Source organism: Sceloporus occidentalis, unplaced genomic scaffold, assembly GCF_023333645.1.
Source record: "Sceloporus occidentalis isolate IW3139 unplaced genomic scaffold, rSceOcc1.0.p SCAF_209, whole genome shotgun sequence".
In the NCBI taxonomy this organism is placed as follows: domain Eukaryota; kingdom Metazoa; phylum Chordata; class Lepidosauria; order Squamata; family Phrynosomatidae; genus Sceloporus; species Sceloporus occidentalis.
In genome coordinates, this window is record NW_028317189.1 from 827,319 (window position 1) to 851,051 (window position 23,733).

The window sequence follows — 23,733 nt, forward strand, 5'->3', positions numbered from 1 at the left end:
AAACAAAAAAAGACTTATAAAAACACTAGTAATTTAGCACAATGTTGAGCGCATAAGATTTGCTCCACACAAACATTTTATCTTTCAAATAAAAAATCATCTTGATCTAGGGATAACAGTCGCCACTTTAAAGTATAATGCTCTCCAAACACTCTTCTTAGCTGCCAGTCCCTTTACCTTATTCCTGGTACATCGAGGACGTCTGCAAGCGGGATAGAAAACCAAGTATTCTTAGGTTTCGGTATTAAATTTGTTGTTCTGCAGTGTCTGATACTTTTTGTGGAAGGAGAAGAGACTGGGTTAAGCTCTCCGGCATCACCGACACGAGGGCTCTCCCGAAAACCTCGGGTTAGTAAACTGCCTGCAGTGCTCAGCCACCTTTCGTAACAGGGCTGCAGTCCCAGCACTACTGAACTAAAGAGGTCCCAGCCCCGACTGGCCTTCACGCTGCGGATTTGGGTAAGAGGTATCTTCGTAGCAGGGGCCTAGTTTAGTAACATGAGTGAGGAAGCGAACCAACCACAGGACCAAGATATGAATGATCTTCAGAAGTCCTAACTCGGCTTATCTCTATAAACTCCCCCTGATCTCCCTATCGGAGTTAAGAGATTCAAACCAAATCTGAGCTTGTTCCGTTATCATGTACCCCCCCCCCCCAATAAAAAAGAGGAAGAGGGCAGCGTCCCTCAGTAAAGAGGATTATTTATTACAAAACGTCCTTGCAGAACCTGCTTCACTCTTTCAGTGCATTCTCCGCAGAGCATCGAAACCACAGCACAATACTCCGCCAATCCTCCGTACATCCACGCCAATGGGGCAGGGGAGCGGGGGTGGGCATACTGGTCACTCAGAATGACACATACATACATATATATATCTATATATATTTGTAATTTGGTAGGGGCTCAGTCCAGGTGAACAGGTGTCTCTCTTGCATTAGCTTGTAAGCACACTACCCACCTCCATTCTGTGGGGAGGAGGAGATCCACACGCCAAATCATTCCCCCTTCCGTAGAAAGAATTCAAAATGTTACCAAAAAAATGTGCAGGGTTTTGTACAGGGGAAGGGAGACGGTGGGGACATAAGGTGGTTCTGGTGGTCGGAGAGGTCAGCTCATCATCTCATTACTGTTGGGGGCACAGGAGGAGTTTTTCATCGACTCGTTTACTTCTCGTCTGAAGGCGGAGAGATTCTGCGTAAACCTGAATGAGGGGAAGACGACTGTTACAACAATGGCCTTTCTGAATGAGATTTTATATCGTTCTCTATGTAAATATATAAAACTGAAAAACCCACAGCCAGCCATAAACCCCAGAAAACCTGACGACAGTTGGTGCAAGCCACCAATATCGAGTTCGTCACTGGAACGTGCGTATGAATGAATATAGCATCTCACACTTTTGGGCGAAGAATTCTTTTTCTAATGCTGTGAGAGCTGTCTGTCTGATAGTATGTAGTTTGATAAAACTAGACATGGAATATTGGCATTCTTGCTATATCCAAGCTACGTGACATTCCAGGAGGCCTCTTCTAGATGCGTGGTAACATCCCGTGCACTGATCGTTGCTATTGTATTGGCCCATGGGGTCTACAGTAACACGCAGGGCTTAGAAATGCTATAAGATGTAGCTGGTTAATGCAAAAGACCCCCCCCCCCCCCGTGCACCTCATCGGTCTCCAAGTCACCCTCATCATGTAAGAACCGCACCTGTCCCTGTTCTTGGTGAGCAGGTTCCTTTCGATCCCCTCCATCAAGTTTTCGAAGCACAGATGCATGGCTTGCTGCTTTTCGGGCGGCTGGCTGCTCACAATGCTACCCCGTAAATCTGAGAAATACTGAGAAACAAGGGGCAGTAAACAATCTGACCAAGAGCAATACAGGACATGGCGCACAATGGGGGCTCTCGATTAGAAAGAGCGGGGCCAAAAAGACTGCTACCTTCTCATTAAGGAGGATCAGACCCAGCAAAGGTCTGCTCATCGACCACTGATTTCGACAGTCTTCAAATATAATGATGTTCAGAACCGTGGAAAGCATCTGTGAAAGTACAGGGGGGAAAAAAGGGAATGAACGGGACATGGAGACATAAGAACTAAGCATAATAATAATAATGAAACACACAAACAGTAACACTCTCCTCCATCGCATAGTGCCACTGAGACACTCCTATACTGTGTTTATTGAGTATGTTAATAACTGATACCAAAAGTGTGTTTCATGATGATCTAATTACATTTATCAGTGTGTATCGGGGGTGGGGGGTTTATTTTGGGTATTACCTGCTGGATCATTTCGGGGTGTTGCTGCATGATGTGTAGGAAGCGCTCGCTCTCTTGCGGCGGCGGAGCTCCTCGTTTCTTACCGGTCCGGGATAACTGCTTGAAGAGGTACGTGACGATGTGGTCCAGGCAGGAGCAGCAGCCTGTGCACACCATGGTATCTTTTGGAAGGGGGCACACCGTTAAGAGAGGAAACAATGGCACCGACAGGAGATGAGCCAAAACACAGCAAGCAATGGGCTACTGGAGCAGGCGGTTACTCACCCAGAGCCGTGAGCCCCTCAGAGATGGAGGACAGAATGTACATGATGACATGCGGCTCGAGGCTGGCGATGAAAGACATGTGATCCTGAGTCAACACCTCCAGAAGCGAGTAATAGGACTGACTTAGCTTGGGGTAATCCTGCAACCAAAGGGGGCAACACTTAGCGTTACTGATTCTGAAATCAAAAGTAGGGGCGTAAACAGTAACAGAACAGTCCGAGCTCGGTGTAATGAAACAGCCCTACTGGGTACACATACACAGGACTGACAGAACACGGACTATCACACTAAAAGTGATCCAAAAGCAGCACAATGGACTCTGTTTGTGGCTAGATCCAAGCTGCAGGAGGGCGTAACAGGGGTCGTACACTGTAACAGAACCAACAGCTTTAGGGTAATACTAAATAAATGGGCCATAGGGACTGACCGCGTCTGAAACCATGGTTATATGTGCCTGATGAAAGATAAAATGAGATACACATAATCTAACGGGCCTGGTTATGCCTGCGACAGACAGCTGCCATCCTATCAGACAATGAAACAGGAGTAATGAAACTGAATGCGATGCAATAAAAGGCAGCAGACACAGAACGAACATTCACATGAAACACAATTACACAGTATATATATATATTATATTATATATATGTATATATATATATATATATATATATATATATATATATATATATATATATATATATATATATGTATATATATATAATTATATATATATATATATATATAATTATATATAGCACACAAATGTCAGATATGTACAGGGAGGAAAGTCAGAGCGGGTGTACAAACCAGCAGATGACCACGTGAAACGGACGCACAGCACACGATACATATAGATATGTCTAGAACGCGTCTACATACCAGCAGGTCACTGTGTGGCACAGACAGCAGCAGCTTTACGAACGTCTGGAGGGCATTATCCAGGGCCTCATCCCCATACAAACGGAAGACCCCAAAGTTCACGTAGCTCCCGCTCAGAGCCGCCTTTAGCACAGAGAAACAAATGGAGATTCCCTTCAACTTCAGCACATAAAGCTGTTCTTTCGGGAGCTCCCCCAAAGTTAAAATTCTGTTACCTGGGAATAAAAAGGAACAAAGTTGGAATAAAATGTTAATCGGGTGCGTCGTGTGCATAGGCGATACACACTGCCCGAAAGTCTCTTCTAACAAAAGCAACATAGACATTTATATTATAAATATATAATATATTATATTATGTAGTATTTACAATACACTGATATATATATACATACATACATATATACACACACAGTACTGTGCAAAAGGTTTAGGCAGGTGTGATATAATGCTGTAAAGTAAGAATTTTTAAACAAATAGGCATGTTTAACAAAATGCAAAGTTAGGGAACAGAAGAAAAATCTTAAATCGTTTTATATAAAAATCTTAACTCGTTTTATATAAGTATTTGGTGTGACCGGCATTCAAAACAGCATCAGTTTTTACACAGCACTAAATGATATCAGCTTATGTCGCTTCCCTGCTAATAAGAAACCTTTTCCATCCCACCGGTCAGATCTCCTGAGAACCTTATGATCCTGGCCATGGCAATAACTATGGAGGATTAGGCTAATGTGCGCTGTTTAAAAACACTTTGTTCATTTTAGGCAACAGCCAGATTCTAGCAATGCCAGAAGCGATCGGTCGGCGCTTACCATACGTTGTGATCATTTTACTAGTTTCTCGGAAAAGGAGAATTCCATTAGGAGACGAGACATCAAATTGTAACCTCTGTGACCTGCAGGAGCGACAGAACATGAGTCGGGGGGGTAACGCAAAGGAAAATGGGGACAACAAGAAATAAATGCCTATAGAAAAGGGGGAATAAGAAAAAAAAAAAAGAATGACTGAGAAAGCGTGACCTGTTATGCACCAGTTCGGCCATCAGTTTGAGAATAGGGGTAGTACAGGCTGGATCATGGAACCAGAGCTCTAACGCCCTCTGCAGGATAGGCATGTAGGCTGGGTATCTGGGAAGGGTTAAGGGCTTACACAAAGCCAGCACTTCTGTATGGTTTCAGCCCCCACCCTCTTCCACAAGACCCCTCCCCAGTAATATACTTTTATATTATAATATACTTGTCAGATTAGTGAATTGGCACTCTGTTACACCCCACCCCAGCGCCACTCTTAGGATACATCCAGTCGAAGAGCATCATGAAGCTGCTTTTAGCGTTGAACGCAAAGGCGATCCCTCTGAGGTCTCTCACCAACCCGACCAGGCTCCTCTGTTTATATAAAGAAAAAAGTACCCCGATGTCAAACAGAGCGCCACGCACCTCTAGGACTGTTAACAGCGCAGCTGAGGCGACCATAACCAATCAATAGGAAATGAACACAGATCTACGGTCTCTACCCGGGTCTCTCACCTTGGCCTCCTGCTCGTTGAAGCTGTTAGTGCTGAACATTTGGGCCATGGATTCAAAGGCAGCTGTGAGCGGCAGCATGAACTGAGCAAACTGCTCTTCATCCTCCCCTAATGCGAGACAGAGACAACAAAGGGGCATTTATAGCATACAGGGAACGCTCCCTCAATATTTACCCCCTACCGATGGATAGCTCACCGTACCTAGATCCACCATGAGAAGCCGACCTAGCGCAGTGTAGAAAGTAGTACGGCAGCGCATGTCCGACAGGTTCGACTGGCTGTTAATGCCCAGGAAGGAGAAGTGCTCGCTCTGTAACATATCACATTGTCACGTTACATGCTTGCTATGCATCACTGATAGTGTGCTTTATTTACTGAATGGTGGTTGTAGGGGCATTTCGGTGGAACGGAACATCTCTTTGCTCCATCTCAACTAGGTATGAAGAAAACTGCAAGAAGCAGCTCAACCGGCCATCGGTAATGCATCGTCAACTCAGCGAGAGGAAACGTAACCGTGCTTCATATGGGAGAAACTCTCCTTCATAATGCATAATCAATGTTTATTATAGGGGCAACTTGGCCCAACCTACCGTTGAATAAATGAGTTATTGGCCAACTAAGCAACCCAATGGCAAAGCGAAACAATTAGCCTGAATTAGTAGCCGTGGTGATTACTTCCCTTAGCACCCGTATTGACAGCCTCCATGCGGTTTTGGGGAAACTCTGGATAAGTGTACTTACCGTATGATTGTTTAACATGAACTGAACAGCACTCAGCTTCACCAGCTTCCGGACGCTGCTGTACGTGCAGGGGGTTAAGGATAATCTCTGAATTCATGGATAATAACTTGCCTTTCATCAAAAACCCACAGATGATGGCAGCCGACGGGAGGGATTGACACAAACGCCGCTACGTTGATCACCCTCCACGTCCCCCCATATTACATGTCGTTACTAAAGTAAGTATGGGCCTTACTGTAAGTATTAGAGGGATCTCCAAACCCGTGCCCAAGTACTAATCTCCACCAAAGCCCCCAACTCTAGGATGACCATCATGTCAGGATATCCTATGGACAAATCGTTCAGCAGCTGCAGGGTCTTGGACGTTATGGGCTCACAGCGGCCCCAGTACTTTAGATTTGTGATTCTGCGGGAAACACAAAAGAAAGAGTGAATGCTCTATGGCCATTTATTGCGTAATAATATACTACATCTCTATCTCACGCAGTACACAGGCTACTTAAGGCAGGTAGACCGTGCTAGGACCCAGACAGAAGAGCAAAAGAGGAGTGAGAAGCAAAAAGAGAACCAGCCGGCACAGATATTAAATGGAAAATTAAAGGGTCACCAAAAACTCGTCAATGGCAGTTATTAAGATAGGTGAGCCATGAGCCTTACATTTTACCGATGAAGATGCTCAACACCATAGTCTCATCATTCAGGCCCAGAACATCCGAAAGACGCCTGTAGAGCTACAAAACAACAAAATCAGAGAGATGGAAAAAAGGGACAGTAAAGAAAGTTGATAAAACACAAGAAGACCAGTGCATCCTTCGTCACCCAAATAAACTTGTATCTACACCAAAATCAACGCCGCATCAAGCAGAACAGACCACTTGTCCTGACAGTCTGTCTCCACATTCTCAAACATGGATTTTGGACAGGGGTGGACAGGTTGTTGGGAGGAACTGGTGCTGTCCCAGTAGCTCTGGTAGATACCGACTAATAGGTTATAGTTCTCCCTGGATGAAGGGTGCTGAAAAATCATGTTGGGGAATTAATCTGCAGGTCTAAGGGAAGGTTCCTCCAAAGTACTTTCCTAAATATTATACGCGACTCTGCATTGGGAAGTCAGGGAGATAGATGATTAGATGTAGGGGGGAAGGATGGATATGGCTTTCTTTAACCAGCCCAATAAAAGCGGTCATAACATTTTGGGAGTTTAGATATTCTTTGTGTGGGAGAAAGAAACTAACAATAGCTGAGAAGGATGTTTCCACCAGAAGCCAGGTAACAGTGACACCCAGCTACCCTTTTGTCACCAATGTGAACAGGTGTTCTCCCGGTTCAGTCTCACCTTAGAGGACTTTTGCACCTGGTCTCCAATGTAAATTTTCCTGAATTGTTCAAAGAAGCTCAGCATGGAGAGTTCCAGCTTCTCGTTGCCAGCCTGGGCCAGTCGGGAATCGGTGAGGTTCATAAGCTGTAAAACTCTGCAAAGCAGTAAGGGACGCGGACAACAAGGTCAGCTATAGCTTAGTTGACAGATTCATTATCTCCCTCTACGCTCGTCCCCACCATGCAGCAAACCCAGTGTGGTTTAAGCTCAGATTCAGAACCCCGCTAAGGGCATCTCAGTTTGGTGTAAAATGGAGCCCCAATCCCCTTTTTTACGCAGTCTGTCCACATTATACGAGTTCCAAGTTTGTAACCTGCGCAAAGATTTCATCATGTTCTCCTTACCGACAAACCAGTTCCCCATCCATGGCGTCCTGTTCGTCTGTGCTAGCGAAGGAGACTCTTCCTCCGATCACCGCACCAATAATGTACACTAACCAGGTGAGGCGGCCTGTGGATAAAGCGGGAGACAAGGCGACGTGTAAATGTTAGCGGAATGAAAAATAAGATCTCACAAATTCCAAAATTAGGTCAGAGAGAGGAGGTGGTCTGCAGGGAAAAGTAAAATAGGGAATTAGTGATATTCAGACATCACTTAAAGCAACCTACAGCGCAAAGAGAAGCTGAAGGCCGGTTCCAACAACAAAGAAGATATCTTACGGCCCTCGCTTTTATCCTGGCATCGAGACACAGCACTCACCTTCTTGCACAGCGAGCTCCATACTGGGGGCTGAGCCGCTCTGCAGCAGCTCCTGGTAGGTTTGGGCCGACTGGTCGAAGAGTTGCACCAACAGAGCGCAGGTCTTATCGTACTCGCATCGCCCAATGGTGGAAAGCTGGTCTAGTTGCTGCTGTACCAGCCCCGTGTCCTCAAGCGGGTCTTCCAACCCATCCCTGCAAACAGACCGCATGCTGACTTTTGACCAGAATCAGCTACTAAATGAGATTTCTATGAGCTAACTGCGACATTGTGTTATTGCGGTAAAAGAGCATTAAATCCCCCAAAACATAGAGGTACCTGAGGATGATGTGCACAGACTCGAGGCGAGACGTGACGTACGCTTTCGTCACTTCTGGTGTGTACGTCTCCAGTAAGTGTGGCTCAGTCGCCTTCACGTAAGGAACAGACGCTGCAAGACGTTGCCACAGGCTCAGGAGGTAATGCACAGAGTTAGGGGCAAATTCCCAGTGCTGAGGGCAACAAACAGGGTAAAACGATTTCTATTACAAACTTCAGAACCACCCGTGTTTATGTTCACCGGCAAAGAAAACAGTCAATGCTCCCACAGGTCTAAATTCGTCAGATTAGTGTCTCTCTGGATCAAGTCTGAATCTGCAACACCACCGTACCCATAGACGTGCCTTTGTATGTTCAGATCTGAGCGCGTCTTATTACTATACCCAAAGTGTGACTATGCATACACGTCGTTGTGAACGTGGAAACATTCCCTGTACCTGCAGACTGGTGACTGTGAAGTTGGCGATTAGTCGGATGACCTCGGGGTAATTCTCCACTTTCACCAGTTCTCCAAGCTGGTAATTGCTCTTCAGGCGCGCTAGAAGCCGGCAGAACTCATGGTAATTGTTGGGGTCAGACAGGCTCTGTGGGTAAATTAGCCAGTAGTAAAGTCAAAAGGGTGCTCCAGCACTAGAAACTTGGCCTCCCTCTGTATGATTTTGCTATTAGGAACATTATTAAAATGTCAGAAAAGCAGCACTCTTGGCCACACATATGGTGGGCATGCGCATAAAGCTTTCCCAGGGCCATGAATAATAAAGAAAATCATACTGAGTAACACGTTGAATTTAACACATTTGTATCATACTGGACTTCTATAAGTCAAGATCTCGTTAAAAACATTCACAAGTGCAAATCACTAAGATTCAGAAATAAAGAGGGTTCCTGGAGGCATAACAGAGCTGTACTGGGAGGGCAACAAGTTACAAAATGTCAACTCTGTGTAGACCAGTCCTCATGGCACATTATTTAGTAATTACCCTCACTCCATTCCAATAGAGAATAACACACACACACACACTATATATTATATATATATATATATATATATATATATATATATATATATATATTCCATTGAGGACTAGGTTGGGATCCACTGTTGTATCCCCTCAAGTAGTATGTTGTTCATTCCAGCAAATTCGATTGAAGCAATTCCCTACCTGGGGGTTTTCTAATATCCTTTTGACTCCATCCACTAGGTGGGAAAGAAACTTGGCTCTTTCTGCGTTATTAAACAGGGAGCGACGTACAGAGGCAATCTGCACTAGACAAGATAGGACCTAGGTGGAAGAGAGGGTTACAATTCAAGCCACGAAAGGGAAGAGAAGGGAAGGGAGAGAGTCCGAAAGGAAGAGGGAAATGAGGAGAACAAGGTAAAAGATGATAAACGAGCGAGAAGATGACTAGATGTCAGGATGACTTTGTGGAAAATAAAATAGATTTGGATACGTAATATTAGGAAGGACTTAGAACAGAATAGATAGAGGTTGTTAAATAAAATTGATCAGTCACTCATCCTGAGTTATCACTCACCAGTGGGGAGAAGCTTGGGGGGATGGAATGATACAGGTCGAAGAAGAGCTGTAGTGTGGAGGAGTCCAGAAAGGCTACGGAAACATGGACACCATTAATATGTACCAATTCCACATCTTATTTGTAATTTCATTAAAATTTCAGGTGGATCTATGTTATACCAACAACGTAGGACCTTTTGCTACCCTTTCCCTAATGGTTTCATACAACTGACCTGAGCGCCAGCTTGTAGGGATCTGAACTGTGCAGAGGTCATCCGAGGACTCGTCTGTAGAAGTGCCGATGAAGTCAAAGTTCAGACAGTTGTGAGTGAGTTTGAGAAGCTGCATGAGGAGGTCATGCTGAGACCCATCTGAGAGCAGTAGAGACTTCCCTGAGGCCTACAAAAATAATTAGCCCCCCGCACGGAACCCATTCAAACACTGTATATATTTGTACGTGACATAATGTTTTTAAATTCAACCTCTCAGAGACATATAGTACATCGGGTTCTCAGTTATCTATATGGTGCTCTTTATGACAAGGCTGACCTCAAGGCAACTTGGCCAGTAACATAAAGGGAGGGTGCTGCTATACATTAAACATTATTATGACGTTGTAGGTGCAGATTTAGTATTAAAGTACACATTAAAAAATGCGTACCTGTTTCAGTAGGTTGCAGGACAGCGTGAAGATATCAAAAAAGCGAGGAGTCTCTGAACGAGGAGGCAATTTTGCGGTGCTTTCGTCAGAGGGTGCGTGGCATCTGCCTGCAGAGATACAAACGACGCTCGTGAGACAGGGAAACCTCTCAGAAATCCACCGGTAGCTACGGTCAACGTCCATATCGCATGCAAAACATTTGTATCTAGTATTATTACATTTTACCCCTTCAAGACAGAAAAGGGTTTATTTTTTGTTTTATTCACGTTATTTCATACACACAACTTCATTTTCTGGATTAGCAGATATGCGTTCTGCACCAGGAAGTCGTCTTCTGCTCTTTTTATAGCCAATTGGGTATTCTTTCAAAATTAATATTATTTTCACCCTCCCTCCGGTGTAATAGGACTACAGAACCTGCTGGTGCTCTATAAAGCTAATATAACATTAACTCTAAACAGTCTTGTTCCGGATACTCAATAAAATATGACTCCGCTGCATAGAAGACACTTCTATAATAATATTGCACACCTACAGAACAGCGTATGTTTGCAGTCTCCACTCAGAGGGAGGACTCCACTTCTATACATCTAAAAGATATGTTTAGTAAAACAAGACACAAAAAGGTACTGATGACCAACACAAAAAATATTTGCATCTATATCTATGTATATGCGATACAAATCAATTTCGCTATTTCAGTTATTAAGGGAAACACAGAGCACATGCGGAAAACCCTCGGCTGCGGGTATTGGGAAGGTGCTAAACATGGAAAGGTACAAGGTACTCAGGAACTTTGTTTAAAGAAGCCAAGTAAACATTAGCTCCATGAATTTGCTGCCGCCTTAAAAATCCAGCTTGTGCCCAGCCACAGCACATTAACGATTCTGAAGAAAGGGTAAGAGTCCCGCTTCAGTTTTGGCGCCCGTGTCCACGCAGACGCCATGATGCTGGCCACTCACCTGGTTGATTTCGTTGGTCAGTTGCGACAAAATGCTAACACCAATGACGCAGTAATCCACGCTGTCCTGGGGAGAGAAGGGAAGCTATTAGCCCCGCGACACCGAAGAACCTCAATGTACGTGACTTCACAGATGACATGCTCGCATATGATGGTTGGTTGAAACCAATCCCCGATAATGTTCCTTCTGCTGGCTACAGGTATGGCTAGAGAAGGGTTAACGGAGAAATGTTTCTAGCGACGGGCAGTGGAGTAATACTCCGCGAGGCGGTCAGGAGACAGGTTAGCAGACAAATAATAGAGACGTGTCTGGTCGGTGAGCTCTGACCTGCAGGAAGCGCGTCACGTCGACGATCACGCTCCTGAACACGTATTCCTCTTTCTGGCAGTCGAACCAGCCGAGTTTGGTGATCCGGGCGTACAGCTGGATCAGAGCCTGCGCTACAAAGGAGGCGAGCTTCGGCCTCGTAGCCAAGTACGTCAGCACATAGTTTCCTGGGGAAAACCAAAAACCGCAAATATCAAAAAACTTGCACCGGGGAAGATTAGTTTAACACCCAGCCTTCAGTATACATATAAGAAAAAATATGCAATATCCAAATAAGTAGTAGGAGTAGCGCCAAGTCATACGATACCATATACATCCACAATCCCTCTTTGGTTAATATAAGGTTTTTTTCTTCTAAAGTTACCTCTGATTTTGAAGTCTCTGATTTCTTCCTTAAATGCAGTCAGTAGACATTTATAATACAAGTATATAAAATAGAGCTTCTTTTACTACGTATTTGGGTTTTAATGCATTTATAGCTTTTCATATGCTTGTATTCTATTAGAAGGTAGAGCTTAACTACAAAAGTAGAAAGTTACTAAGGAATGTGGAGAGCCGATTCCTATTCTATACGGCTTGCTTTGCAGCTTGAAACTACGAGTTTGATTTCCCAATATCTGCGGTCTGAGCTAAAAATCAAATACACCCCCATACACGGGGGTCAGCATTGAGAGACCGTGGAGGGTGGTTTGGGGATTAAAAAATGTACATTGTGCTTAACGGTGAACCCAGAGATTGAAAAAATATGCTGAAACCGTTTCGCTAGACGAACCTGGTCTGGATTTTTAACCATTTCAAGCTAAGCAAGCATATAGAATAGGAATCAACATTCTTAGGGGTTAATTTAAATAAAAGTTAACTTTTAATACATTAGTAACTTTCTACTTTTGTTCTCTTTTCTTTATTGTTATTATATTGATTCATCTCTGGGATTAAACTCCCAAACGAGCGGGCAACTTCTTGTTCCTTTTAAATACAACAAATCCAAAAGGTCGCTGCTTAGCTTTGAGCACAGCCATGAAAACACGAGAAACCCTTTGAATGACGTGGCTCGTACTTACGAATATCGATCCTTTGCTCCAGGGGGAGAGGGTTGCTGCTCCTTGACACCAGTTTGGTCAGGCAGGTGGCGGCCAGTAACTGGGAGTACGAAGACTGGGGGGGGAAACAGGGAAGAATTGTACGTCACAGAGTATAAAAGAGGTCGAAAGTCCCACCGCATCCTATTACTACCTACCTTTATCCTGAGGTCCATCGCTTCAGCACCATACTTACCCTTTTTGTCACACAATTCCTGTTATTGTGTCCCCTGGGGCCATCACCATACTCACGCTAATGCCATTTATGGTGATCCCCTGGTGTTTACTCTCCAGCACGCATACTCACACTACATTGTACCCACTCCAATCCCAGCTATGGTGAGCCCCTGGGGTTTATGGCTCCAGCCCCTCGCACTACTACTGACTCGATCCCCGGTTATGGAGTTATTGCTCCCCCCCCCCAAGGGGCCCGTACTCACACTGCCTCTCTCCAGCAGCAGCTGGCACTTGCTCAGACACTCCGCGCTGTTAGTAAACTCCACGAGCGCCTTCTCTGCCTGCAGCCGGGTGCTGGTGTCTGTGGTCTCATACAGCTGCTTGCACAGGATCTCTAGCTGAGCTAGACTCTAAAAAACACAACAAATATTACATATAATAATTCCGTATTTGCTCGATTATAAGACGACCCCCCAAAATCTGAATATTAACTTAGGAAAAAAAGAAGAAGCCTGAATATAAGACGACCCTATAGGAAAAAAGTTTTACCAGTAAATGTTAATTCATGTAAACTATTTTTTTTAAATAAAAGCTATGATTGAGAAAAATATTTTTTTACAAGTTTTTATTTCCTTGTATTTTCCAACCTGTCCCCCAGTTACGCACATCTGCCCCCAGGCTTGCCACACCAATATGGCACTCTGGCCCATGATATGCCTTTTAACCCTCTATATGCCACTGTGCCCCATGGTATGCCTTTTGACCCCCTATGTGCCACTCTGCCTCCAGAAATGCCTTATACCCCTATATCCCATTCTGGCATTTAGGGGGTTAAAATGCATATTATGGGGCAGAGTGGCATATAAGGAGGTATAAGGCATTCCAGGAGGCAGAGTGGCATTAAGGGAGTTAAAAGGCATTGTATAGAGCACTCTGCCTCCAGAAATGCCTTATACCCCTATATGCCATTCTGGCATATAGGGGGTTAAAAGGCATATTATGGGGCAGAGTGGCATATAGGGAGGTATAAGGCATTTCAGGAGGCAGAGTGCTCTATTAAATGCCACCTTAATGCCACTCTGCCTCCTGAAATGCCTTATACCTCCCTATATGCCACTCTGCCCCATAATATGCCTTTTAAACCCCCTAAGTGCCAGAGTGGCATATAGGGGTATAAGGCATTCCAGAAATGCCCTATGCCCCCATTTAACACAAACACACACTTACCGGTGCTTCCAATTTCCTGCTGTATTGCCGGGGCAGCGGGTTGACGTCTCCTTCCGCTGCAGCCGGAAGGAAGTGGAGTTGGCAGCGGGGGTTGTCTGCGTCCGTCGCGGATACCTTCCCCGGCTGTCAGAGATCAGAGTTCCCTGCACACCTCCTAGCCACACCTCCTTCCGGCTGCAGCGGACGTTGTCTACGCGAATCGCGTAGACGTCAACCCGCTGCCCCGGTCATACAGCAGGAAGTACCGGTAAGTGTGTGTGTGGGGGTGTTAAATGGGGGGGGGGGGGGGGGACAGGAGTATCCAGGTCCCCTGCAGCGGTGCGGGGGATCTGGATCTTAGTCTCCTAATCAGACCTCTATTTCAGGTCTGATTAGAAGACGACCCCGATTAGAAGACGAGGGGTATTTTTCAGAGCATTTGCTCTGAAAAAAACCTCGTCTTATAATCGAGCAAATACGGTAATACTGTCCCGCAACAGGGAGGGCTAACACTGAATAAGGACAGTCTCGTTGGGGTAGGAAGAGCATGCGAACTCAACAGGTGAGAAGAGAGGGCCCATCATATATTCCTTTTATTTAGTAACAATTTATAAGATACGGACGATCACCCGCTGATGTCAAACGGGTTAGTGCATAAAAAAAACATTTCTGGTTCTATCTAAATAGAAAGGAACAAAAGTGATGTTATTAATAAAACAGCAACAAAGCGTATTAACAGACTTTCCTCATTATACCGTATTTGCTCGATTATAAGACGACCCTGATTATAAGACGACCCCCCAAAATCTGAATATTAACTTAGGAAAAAAAGAAAAAGCCTGAATATAAGACGACCCTAAAGGAAAAAAGTTTTACCAGTAAATGTTAATTCATGTAAACTATTTTTTTTAATAAAAGCTATGATTGAGAAAAATATTTTTTTTGTTTTTATTTCTTGTATTTTCCAACCTGTCCCCCAGTTACGCACATCTGCCCCCAGGCTTGCCACTCCAATATGGCACTGTGGCCCATGATATGCCTTTTAACCCTCTATATGCCACTGTGCCCCATGGTATGCCTTTTGACCCCCTATGTGCCACTCTGCCTCCAGAAATGCCTTATACCCCTATATCCCATTCTGGCATTTAGGGGGTTAAAATGCATATTATGGGGCAGAGTGGCATATAGGGAGGTATAAGGCATTTCAGGAGGCAGAGTGGCATTAAGGGAGTTAAAAGGCATTGTATAGAGCACTCTGCCTCCAGAAATGCCTTATACCCCTATATGCCACTCTGGCATTCAGGGGGTTAAAATGCATATTATGGGGCAGAGTGGCATATAGGTGTATAAGGCATTTCAGGAGGCAGAGTGCTCTATTAAATGCCCCCTTAACGCCACTCCAGAAATGCCCTATGCCCCCATTTAACACACACACACACACACACACACACACACACACACCCTATACCCCCATTTAACTAACACACACACACACACACACTCTCCCCTCCCCTCTCAGCCCTCTCTTACCGGTGCTTCCAGCCGGGGCAGCGGGTTGACGTCGCCTTCTGCTGCAGCCGGAAGGAGGTGGAGTTGGCAGCGGGGGTTTGTCTGCGTCCGTCGCGTATACTTTCCCCGGCTGTCAGAGATCAGAGTTCCCCGCACCGGTGCGGGGAACTCTGATCTCTGACAGTCGGGGAAGGTTTGCGCGACGGACGCAGACAACCCCCGCTGCTAGCCACACCTCCTTCCGGCTGCAGCGGACGTTGTCTACGCGGATCGCGTAGACGTCAACCCGCTGCCCCGGCAATACAGCAGGAAGCACCGGTAAGTGTGTGTATGATGGGGGGGGGGGGGTGAGACAGGAGGATCCAGGTCCCCTGCAGCGGTGCGGGGGATCTGGATCTTAGTCTCCTAATCAGACTCTATTTGAGGTCTGATTAGAAGACGACCCCGATTAGAAGACGAGGGGTATTTTTCAGAGCATTTGCTCTGAAAAAAACCTCGTCTTATAATCGAGCAAATACGGTAATTACCCGTAAGGAGACCAGTGACGGAGAACAGACGCTCGTCACTTCTATATGAAATAGGTCTTAGAATTACACCTGAAAACAAGGTAATATTAGGCTGCCAGGGGCAGGGTTAACGCTTCTTACCCGTCAATATATACTAACTCCTGTACCTGGATTTAATGGGCATACTATACCAAGGCCTCTATTTAACCCTTACAGTACCAGCTACAGACGCCACACGTAGCTGGCAAGTTGGCCTCAGAACGCCATCTATATACGCGAAGCAGCGGCACTCAGAGGACTCCCTGCGGCAAACGCCAGCAATCATCTCCATATCGCGGTAGGACTGCTGAGCTGATGGCGGCCTCCTCCTGCCTCTCGCGATGGAAACCTTGCGTTTAAGCGTACAGGCAAGACTTATACGAGACGCAGCTCGGCCCAGGAAAGACAGCGCCGCCGATCGGTCAGCATGCAGAGGGAAAAACGTCTGATCCCTGCTAACAGGCATGGATCAGTTACTGGTGCTGCGTAATCCCCCAGTATTTATTTTTTTTTTTATATACTTTACATTTTGTAAAGATTTTTCATGAGCTACAACTCCAATCACCTTCAGCCAGAATGACGACGAAGTTTGTGTGCAAAAACAGCACCGTACTTGTGGCCATCTCTACCTACATTTGGCATAATTACGCAATTTAACCTAAACGTGCCTACCCTGTACTGCGTACGGTTACCCGGGTGGCAGTTCAATGTATATACCGCCACACGTTTGTAGTTTTGCTATATTTGGATCTAGGTAACAAGCACTAAAGCAGTTAACGCTTCACCTAGGCAAACTTATTTTTAGTTATGCTATACCTCATTCAATCAGAACACAAATTAACCAAATCAAAACTAAACTGGAAATAAATGTTCGGAAAAGTCCCCATCCCCTATATTGGAAGGTATTCACACATAAGAAGCGGTTTCGTTCTATAACTAGACTTTTTCTAGAAAAAGAAAACAAAAAAATATATGCATTGTGGAAGCTTTTCCATAAGCATGCCAGCCGCTCTGCACTTCTAATGAGGACTACAACTCCCATCACCACCGAGGGGAAACAGAGTTGCAGAAGACATTCATGGTCCAATTAGGGGGAATAAAGTCCATATTCTTATTTTTTTACATTTTTATCTGGCGGCATTTTTATAATCCCCATAGGTTTCCATGTCTGCAGCCGTATTAGGATTCCTAATCCATGGATTGATTGCAGCAATCACTTTTATTCTGTTCTTTAATCACTCATAGATTGTTGACACCAAGAGGGTTAAACACGATCTCTGAATAAGGTAACCTTAAGGTGCTTTTTTTTTTTTTTTAAAGACCCCAAAACATAGCTCTCCCTATACAGTGCAAGCCGTTTAGAAGGTTGTCACCTAAATATAACTATAGCAAGTCTACTAAAATTGGCCCGTCGTCCCAAGGGGCCCCTGGCTGTCAGGTCAGTTTGCTGGTGTCGGGAACGTAAACCAGGTTTATTTTACTGTCCTTGGCCTTGGTGTGGACCGCTCTGCTGTGTTCCTTGGGCAGCGTACCCAGTGAGGTCTATTCACTAAACTGATGTCGTATGAAGGACCAACTCTGGTGGGCTTGTTCTGCCAAATCCATCGTTAATGCAAGGCCATTTCTCACACGTTATTTCATTAACTTTAGCTCAGCCTTTCTTGCAAGTTCGTAGAATTGGCCTTTTATAATGTTTAGAGAATACACCTCTGGCATTTTCCTCCCCTTGGCTGGGCTCGGAAGCCATTGGCATGGAAGCCTGCGGAACCCAAGCGGGGTCAGCAACCCTGCGTTTCGGACAGAAAGACGATGCGAGGCGCTGGCGCGATGACTTCAATCGTTCTACACGCATAATCGTAAGACGAGCAGACTGCGACGGTCCCTTAAAATGAGTTGCCAAAAGCGCATGAATGGCTGAACTTTTAACCTCTTCGCAGCTGCTTAGGTTTGAATTTGGCCCCGGCCGTGCATCATAGTAAGGGGTCAGGGTTGATATTTGGGTACACCGAGGGTGTGCGATCGTTTGATAAGGAGGGAGCGGCGTCCACGGGAGCGCTGCACACCCGAGATAAGAGTAAAAGCTGCGGCAGGGTGACGCAGCACTCCAAACAATGCCCCTTCATAATGCATACATGCTGAGTTATACACAACGCAGGAATGCGGGGCTCGGGGGGCACGCGGCTTAACTACTAAACGGAGACAAATGGGCACACTGGGAGATAGTCCCATGTGATCTACGGTGCCTGCTCACAAGCCCAAAAATAATGCCCCAAAAAACATTTTACTAGTTGGTAGATCCCACTACCCCCGTTGAGTTTGTTCAATGGACTGACCTCCCATCACACATTCTCTCTAACTCTTGATGTATTTACTGTCCCGTCAGCACAACGGCAGCCACATCTCACCCAACACCTTAAACTGCAGCAATTTACAGCATTTTAACCCATTCACTGCAAAGTCGCTAAACATTCTAGCGACAGCCCCCCTTTAAGGGTATTTAATACGATCGGCCAACCTGAATAACTGAAGCATTAAACAGGGTTTGTCAGGTGCTGACTTCGGCAACTTTACCAACACGTACCGTACTTCATTTCCCTCCTACTCCTAGCCTATGAGCTGAACTGGGATCCGTTATAGTAAAGGAGAAATCCCATCTTTTAGAACTTTTTGTTACTGCCCTATGGCTTTTACCTTAGTGAGAAGGTGGTAGATAAATGGAACAGCCTCCCAGCAGAAATGGTAGTGGCTAATACAGTGAGGGAGACAATTTCAGAGGCTATTCTCCCAACCGGGAACCTCTTGGACATTGTAACCGGGTATGATTGCGTCACGCGTCGAGTACAACGGAATCCTGTAAATATTAATGCTGAGAAGGGCACCAAAAGCCTGTATATAAGCCACATATATATGACGATACCATGGCAACGCATATGGCGCTTCTGCCATCACCTGTGGTTAATACGGCCAACTTATGCCAAATAATATAATGTGATAAATACCATCCGCACCAGGCAGATGCTAAGCAGGGGGGGGTCCTGATCTCATGCGATTTATAGTTACCGGCCCTAAGACCCTCAGCGTGTTGCTGGCAGACCGGGTCACCTACTGATGAACATCCCACTCCATGGTAGAAGATCACAGAAGGGTTGGTTCCTTGACAGCTCTAGTCACGATAGTCCAATCCCTCACCCTACTTGTGGAATAGAGCAGCGGGGCTAACCTCACATTCACAAACCGAATTACCACTCATTCATTCCTCCGCACAGCATGCAGCCCTAATTAGTGAAATATGAATATGTTATTTCATCACAGCAGTATGGAAGCTATAATGTCATGTGCGTATGTAAACGGCTCCATATGGAGACAAGAGCCTATAGAATAAAAAACGTCCCACGAGTATACCAAGCAGTACTAGTGCACTCGCAATGTAGCGTACACCTGTGTTAACATCTTATAGACACTGAGACAGCAATATATGCAACACACTTAAATAATAATAATAAAATCACAAAATCATAAATGCAATTAACCCCTTAATATTTTATGAGATAATTTTTTTTTTCTCTAATCAGAATGACAATTTAAGAGTTAATCAGGGGATATATATATATATTTCACCCCAGCCAGGGGTTAAAGGGGTATTTCATGAGGAATACAGATGTTTTTGCATCGTACTTAAGGGGTTAAAAACATGTTCATGTAGGCACAATGGAGTCTATTCACTAAAGGGAGAGGCGCCAGGAGAATTTAAGGTGTCAACTCCATGAATTCACTATACATTAGGAAGGTCCAACTCCAGAGAGCTTCTGCTGCAGGCAGACTGTGATTGGCCCTGTATAATGTATAGTTAAATCAGTGAGATTTCTCTTTCACCATTAAGTGACACATTATACAGGGCCAGGTTCCTGGAGACAGACGCCTTCAGGAGTAGTGATGTGAGAGGGCTGAGACCAAACTCTCCATTTAGCGGATAAGGCCCGAAATCTCAGCAATATGTTAAGACACAGCTATATACACAAACATATATATATATATATATACATATACTATCAGAGATCAGTGTGTGAATGCTTCATCACATGTTGCCCCATCCTCTTCATCACATGCAGACAGATACAAATCCATAAACACAACAACACGTCGGTAAACATCACACGGAAGCTTCATGTGGCCGGTGCATGTGGACGCATTTCTGGACCCGGACTCCTTGTTTAAGGTATATGAATGAACACGCACACCTGCACAGACACACAGAAACTGACAGCCCCAAAGTATCCTCACGCCCCCCGGGTACACATCTGCAGACACACAAGCATCATGGACACGAGACACACAGGCTGTGCACATACATGCAAAACAACCAATTCTTGCTGCATGTATGCATCATCCGTGCATGTGTAAACATTGATATTTGTATGCGCGCGCACACGTCACATTCACGCTCCCTCTCTGTTTATATAGACACCAGGCCTCAGGCTTTTGCCCAGCATCTTATATACACTCTGCAGCTACGTGGAGTCCTGGGCGTCGCACAGCTACACACGTCGGAGCTCCCGCCTCTCTGCTCGGGCACGGTTTCCCTTTTACATTACGAAACGCTCCCCCAGATCGTCAGGATTCCCCTCACCTGCACAGGGTCCGCCATCTTGCTCCATTCATGCTCCTCTGTCCCCCGAGGAACGTAGGACGCAAGCGCAAGCCCTCATCCGACCGACTACGCATGCGCAACTAGGGATCCCCGCAACCATAGACAACAGAGGCGGAGCCAAAGTTGACGCCATCTTGGTAAAGGAGGAAGCTTACGGGACGTCATGTTGGTGGCGTGGAGCTGGTAGCGAGCGTACATGTTAGTGGAGGGACGAAAGATGTAGGCTGCCATCTAGGTGAAGGGAAGACGGTTCGGGCGGCTGTAAGCAAAGCAAGTGTCAAAGTACACTGAAAGAGATACTGTGCAGGCAGCCATTTTGTTAAAGGGCGAATGCGCTTAAAGGGGACGTTCCATGAGAAAAATAAATATTTTACGTTGTTTACCTCAACAGTACATAATAGAACATTATGAGTGTTATCTATCAACAATGATTCAAGAGCAAAGTAGCTTATCAAAGCTATGGTGATAAGAAAAGTGGTCTTGTCACCATAGCAACCAATGAAATGTTGCTGATGGTACTGTTGCCTTGGTTGCTATGGCGATAAGACCACTTTTTTTTCCCCCACCAGAATCTCAATCCACTGATGCCTGTATATAAAATTGTTTCAGATAAAGGGGTTTTATTACCATAACCATCAACGCTAACTGGGCCTTTTTAACCCCTTCGTGACAAAGGCTGATTTTACTTTTTGTACCCTTCGTGACAATGGCCGTTTTAACATTTCTGCACTGCTCGTGTTTAGCTGTAATTTTCTTCTTTCCCGTTTACTGAACCCACACACATTAGATATTGGTTTTTTCAGGACAAGAAGGGCTTTCTTTAGATGACATTGTTTTGATTGTATCGTATTATTTACTATTAAAAAAAGTATAAAATATGGTGAAAAATTTAGAAAAAAATGACTTTCTAACTTTTAGTTGAAAAATCTTCTACTCATCTATAAAAGGTAATAAAAAAACCTGCTAAATAGATTCTACTATTTGTCCTGAGTTTAGAAATACCCAATGTTTTTATGTTTTTTTGCTTTTTTCTGCATGTTATGGAGCAATAAGTACAGGTAGCGTTTTGCTATTTCAAAGCCATTTTTTCCAAATCTGGTAATTCTTCCCTCCATGTGCCATTTCAGGTATCTTTGAAGCCGGCCAATGCAATTTACCCCATCAAATCATATATTTTTGAAAACTAGACAGCCCAGGGTATTCCAAATGCTGGTATTTTAACCCTTTCCAAGCACTTATTCTACCATCAGCCTTTGTCAAACTTTATGGTAGTAATTTTTTTGCATTTGTTTTTTCAGACACATTTTACTTTAGGTATGAATAAACAGGTTCTGGTATATGTCACTATCATAAAACACCCCAATATGTGTTTAGCAACATCTCCTGAGTACAGCGATACCTCACATGAATGATTTTGCCTCGCTGTTTGGGGGCAAAAGGGCCACATTTGGGACATGCGCATTTTTCAATGTTGAACTTTGGCATTTGGGGATCCACTGCCCATGCCCTATTTGGTACATCTTTGAGCCGGGCCATTTCAGTGTGCCCAATAAAGCTATATATTTTTGAAAACTAGACACCCCAGGGTATTTTAAATGCTGGTATTTTAACTCTTTGCATGCACACATTTTACCACCAGCATTTTTTCAAAGTTTGCAGTAGTATTTTTGTGTGTGTATTTTTCCCCCACACACCTACTTTATGTATGAATTTACAGCTCCTGGTATATGCTGCTGTCACACGACACCCCAATATGTGTTCAGCAACATCTCCTGAGTACAGTGATACCCCACATGCATGGGTTTGTCATTTTTTGGGGGAACTAAAAGGCCACATTTGGTACGTGTGCATTTTTCTAATTGGAAATTAGATGTGTGGCCATCCTTCCCCCCGTGTTAATTGGGACCTTGTTGAACCCGGCCAATTCAATTTACCCCAGTAGACACCCCATGGGCATTTAATATGCCAGTATTTTAACTCTTTCCATGCGAGAATTGTTTTAAGCTAATATGCTAATTTTAGGACTTGCTCACAAAAATATATTTTTTATATATATATATCTTTTTTTTGCCTTTTTTTGTATTTTTTTAAAATGTTTTTTCAACTTGAAGGTTCCCCTGATAGTGACATCAGTAGGAAATTATTTTTACATTTTACTGTTTTTTTACTATTTTTTTTCTAATTATTATTAATTTTATTTTATTTTTAATTTATTTTTTCTAATCACACTGTGATTAGAAAGCTGAGCTCCATTGACTTGCATGGTTGAATGCAGTACCTATATTCAACCTGCAAGTGGAGCCAGAGTTCTCTAGAGGGTCAGGAGACCGTCTAGCGAACCTTTTCATCTTTATTATTTTTCGTTGATCGCCTCCTAAACGCTTTTAAAACGGGCGTCCGCCGCCATACAAAGTATGGCGGATGTTGACGCCCCGGGGAGGGGCCAGAGATGGCCCCTTTGTGCCGATAATGGCATTACAGCAACGCCGTTTCGGTGCAGAAAGCGTAAATAGATCGCTTTCTGCACCCGTTTAATGACGTGCCGGTCCTGGCACGTCATTTGTCGTTATCGACTTGAATTTCCGTGACGTGCCCGGACCGGCAATTGTCATCAAGGGGTTAATTATACTTTTGTTTATTTATAACCCCTTTTTCTAGTAGATTGTGATAGAGTGACGACAACAGAGAAAAAAATATTCAGCAAAAGCTGGGATCGTTAAGGACAGGGAACATAGTATTATCTCCCTGCAAAACTGCCATTTCATTCCGGGATGTAATGTGATGTTCTGCGCATGTTTTTTTGCATTGGCAGGAAAATGTCCCTGACGGAGATCAGGCTGTCTGATAAAAAATGCATCGTTTCTATGGATAAGCCAAATGCGAGGGAGAGAAAAAATGATTCTACCATTAGTGTAAAAAGCTGGGTCTGCCCGTAAGGGGTTAATACAAAAACTATAATTGCTTTAAAATATGAAGCAGGACATTTTGTTAACTCTTTGCATTCTGGCTTATGC

General features: G+C 44.5%; 1 protein-coding gene across 1 annotated transcript; it reads right to left on the reverse strand.

Moving 5' to 3' along the window:
* Positions 1-1,109: 1,109 nt before the first annotated feature.
* Positions 1,110-20,716, reverse strand: LOC149277595 (exportin-7-A-like). The gene is given in 30 exon segments (XM_089502692.1): positions 1,110-1,203; positions 1,710-1,837; positions 1,941-2,039; positions 2,282-2,442; positions 2,546-2,684; positions 3,428-3,642; positions 4,240-4,322; positions 4,447-4,554; positions 4,724-4,812; positions 4,954-5,060; positions 5,154-5,262; positions 5,694-5,757; positions 6,019-6,099; positions 6,351-6,424; positions 7,030-7,165; positions 7,416-7,521; positions 7,771-7,964; positions 8,089-8,261; positions 8,526-8,672; positions 9,252-9,371; positions 9,625-9,698; positions 9,839-10,004; positions 10,267-10,305; positions 10,307-10,348; positions 10,350-10,373; positions 11,229-11,294; positions 11,556-11,722; positions 12,617-12,710; positions 13,075-13,221; positions 20,699-20,716. Coding segments are annotated over 30 exon segments (3,264 nt in total).
* Between the last annotated feature and the right edge of the window lie 3,017 nt (positions 20,717-23,733).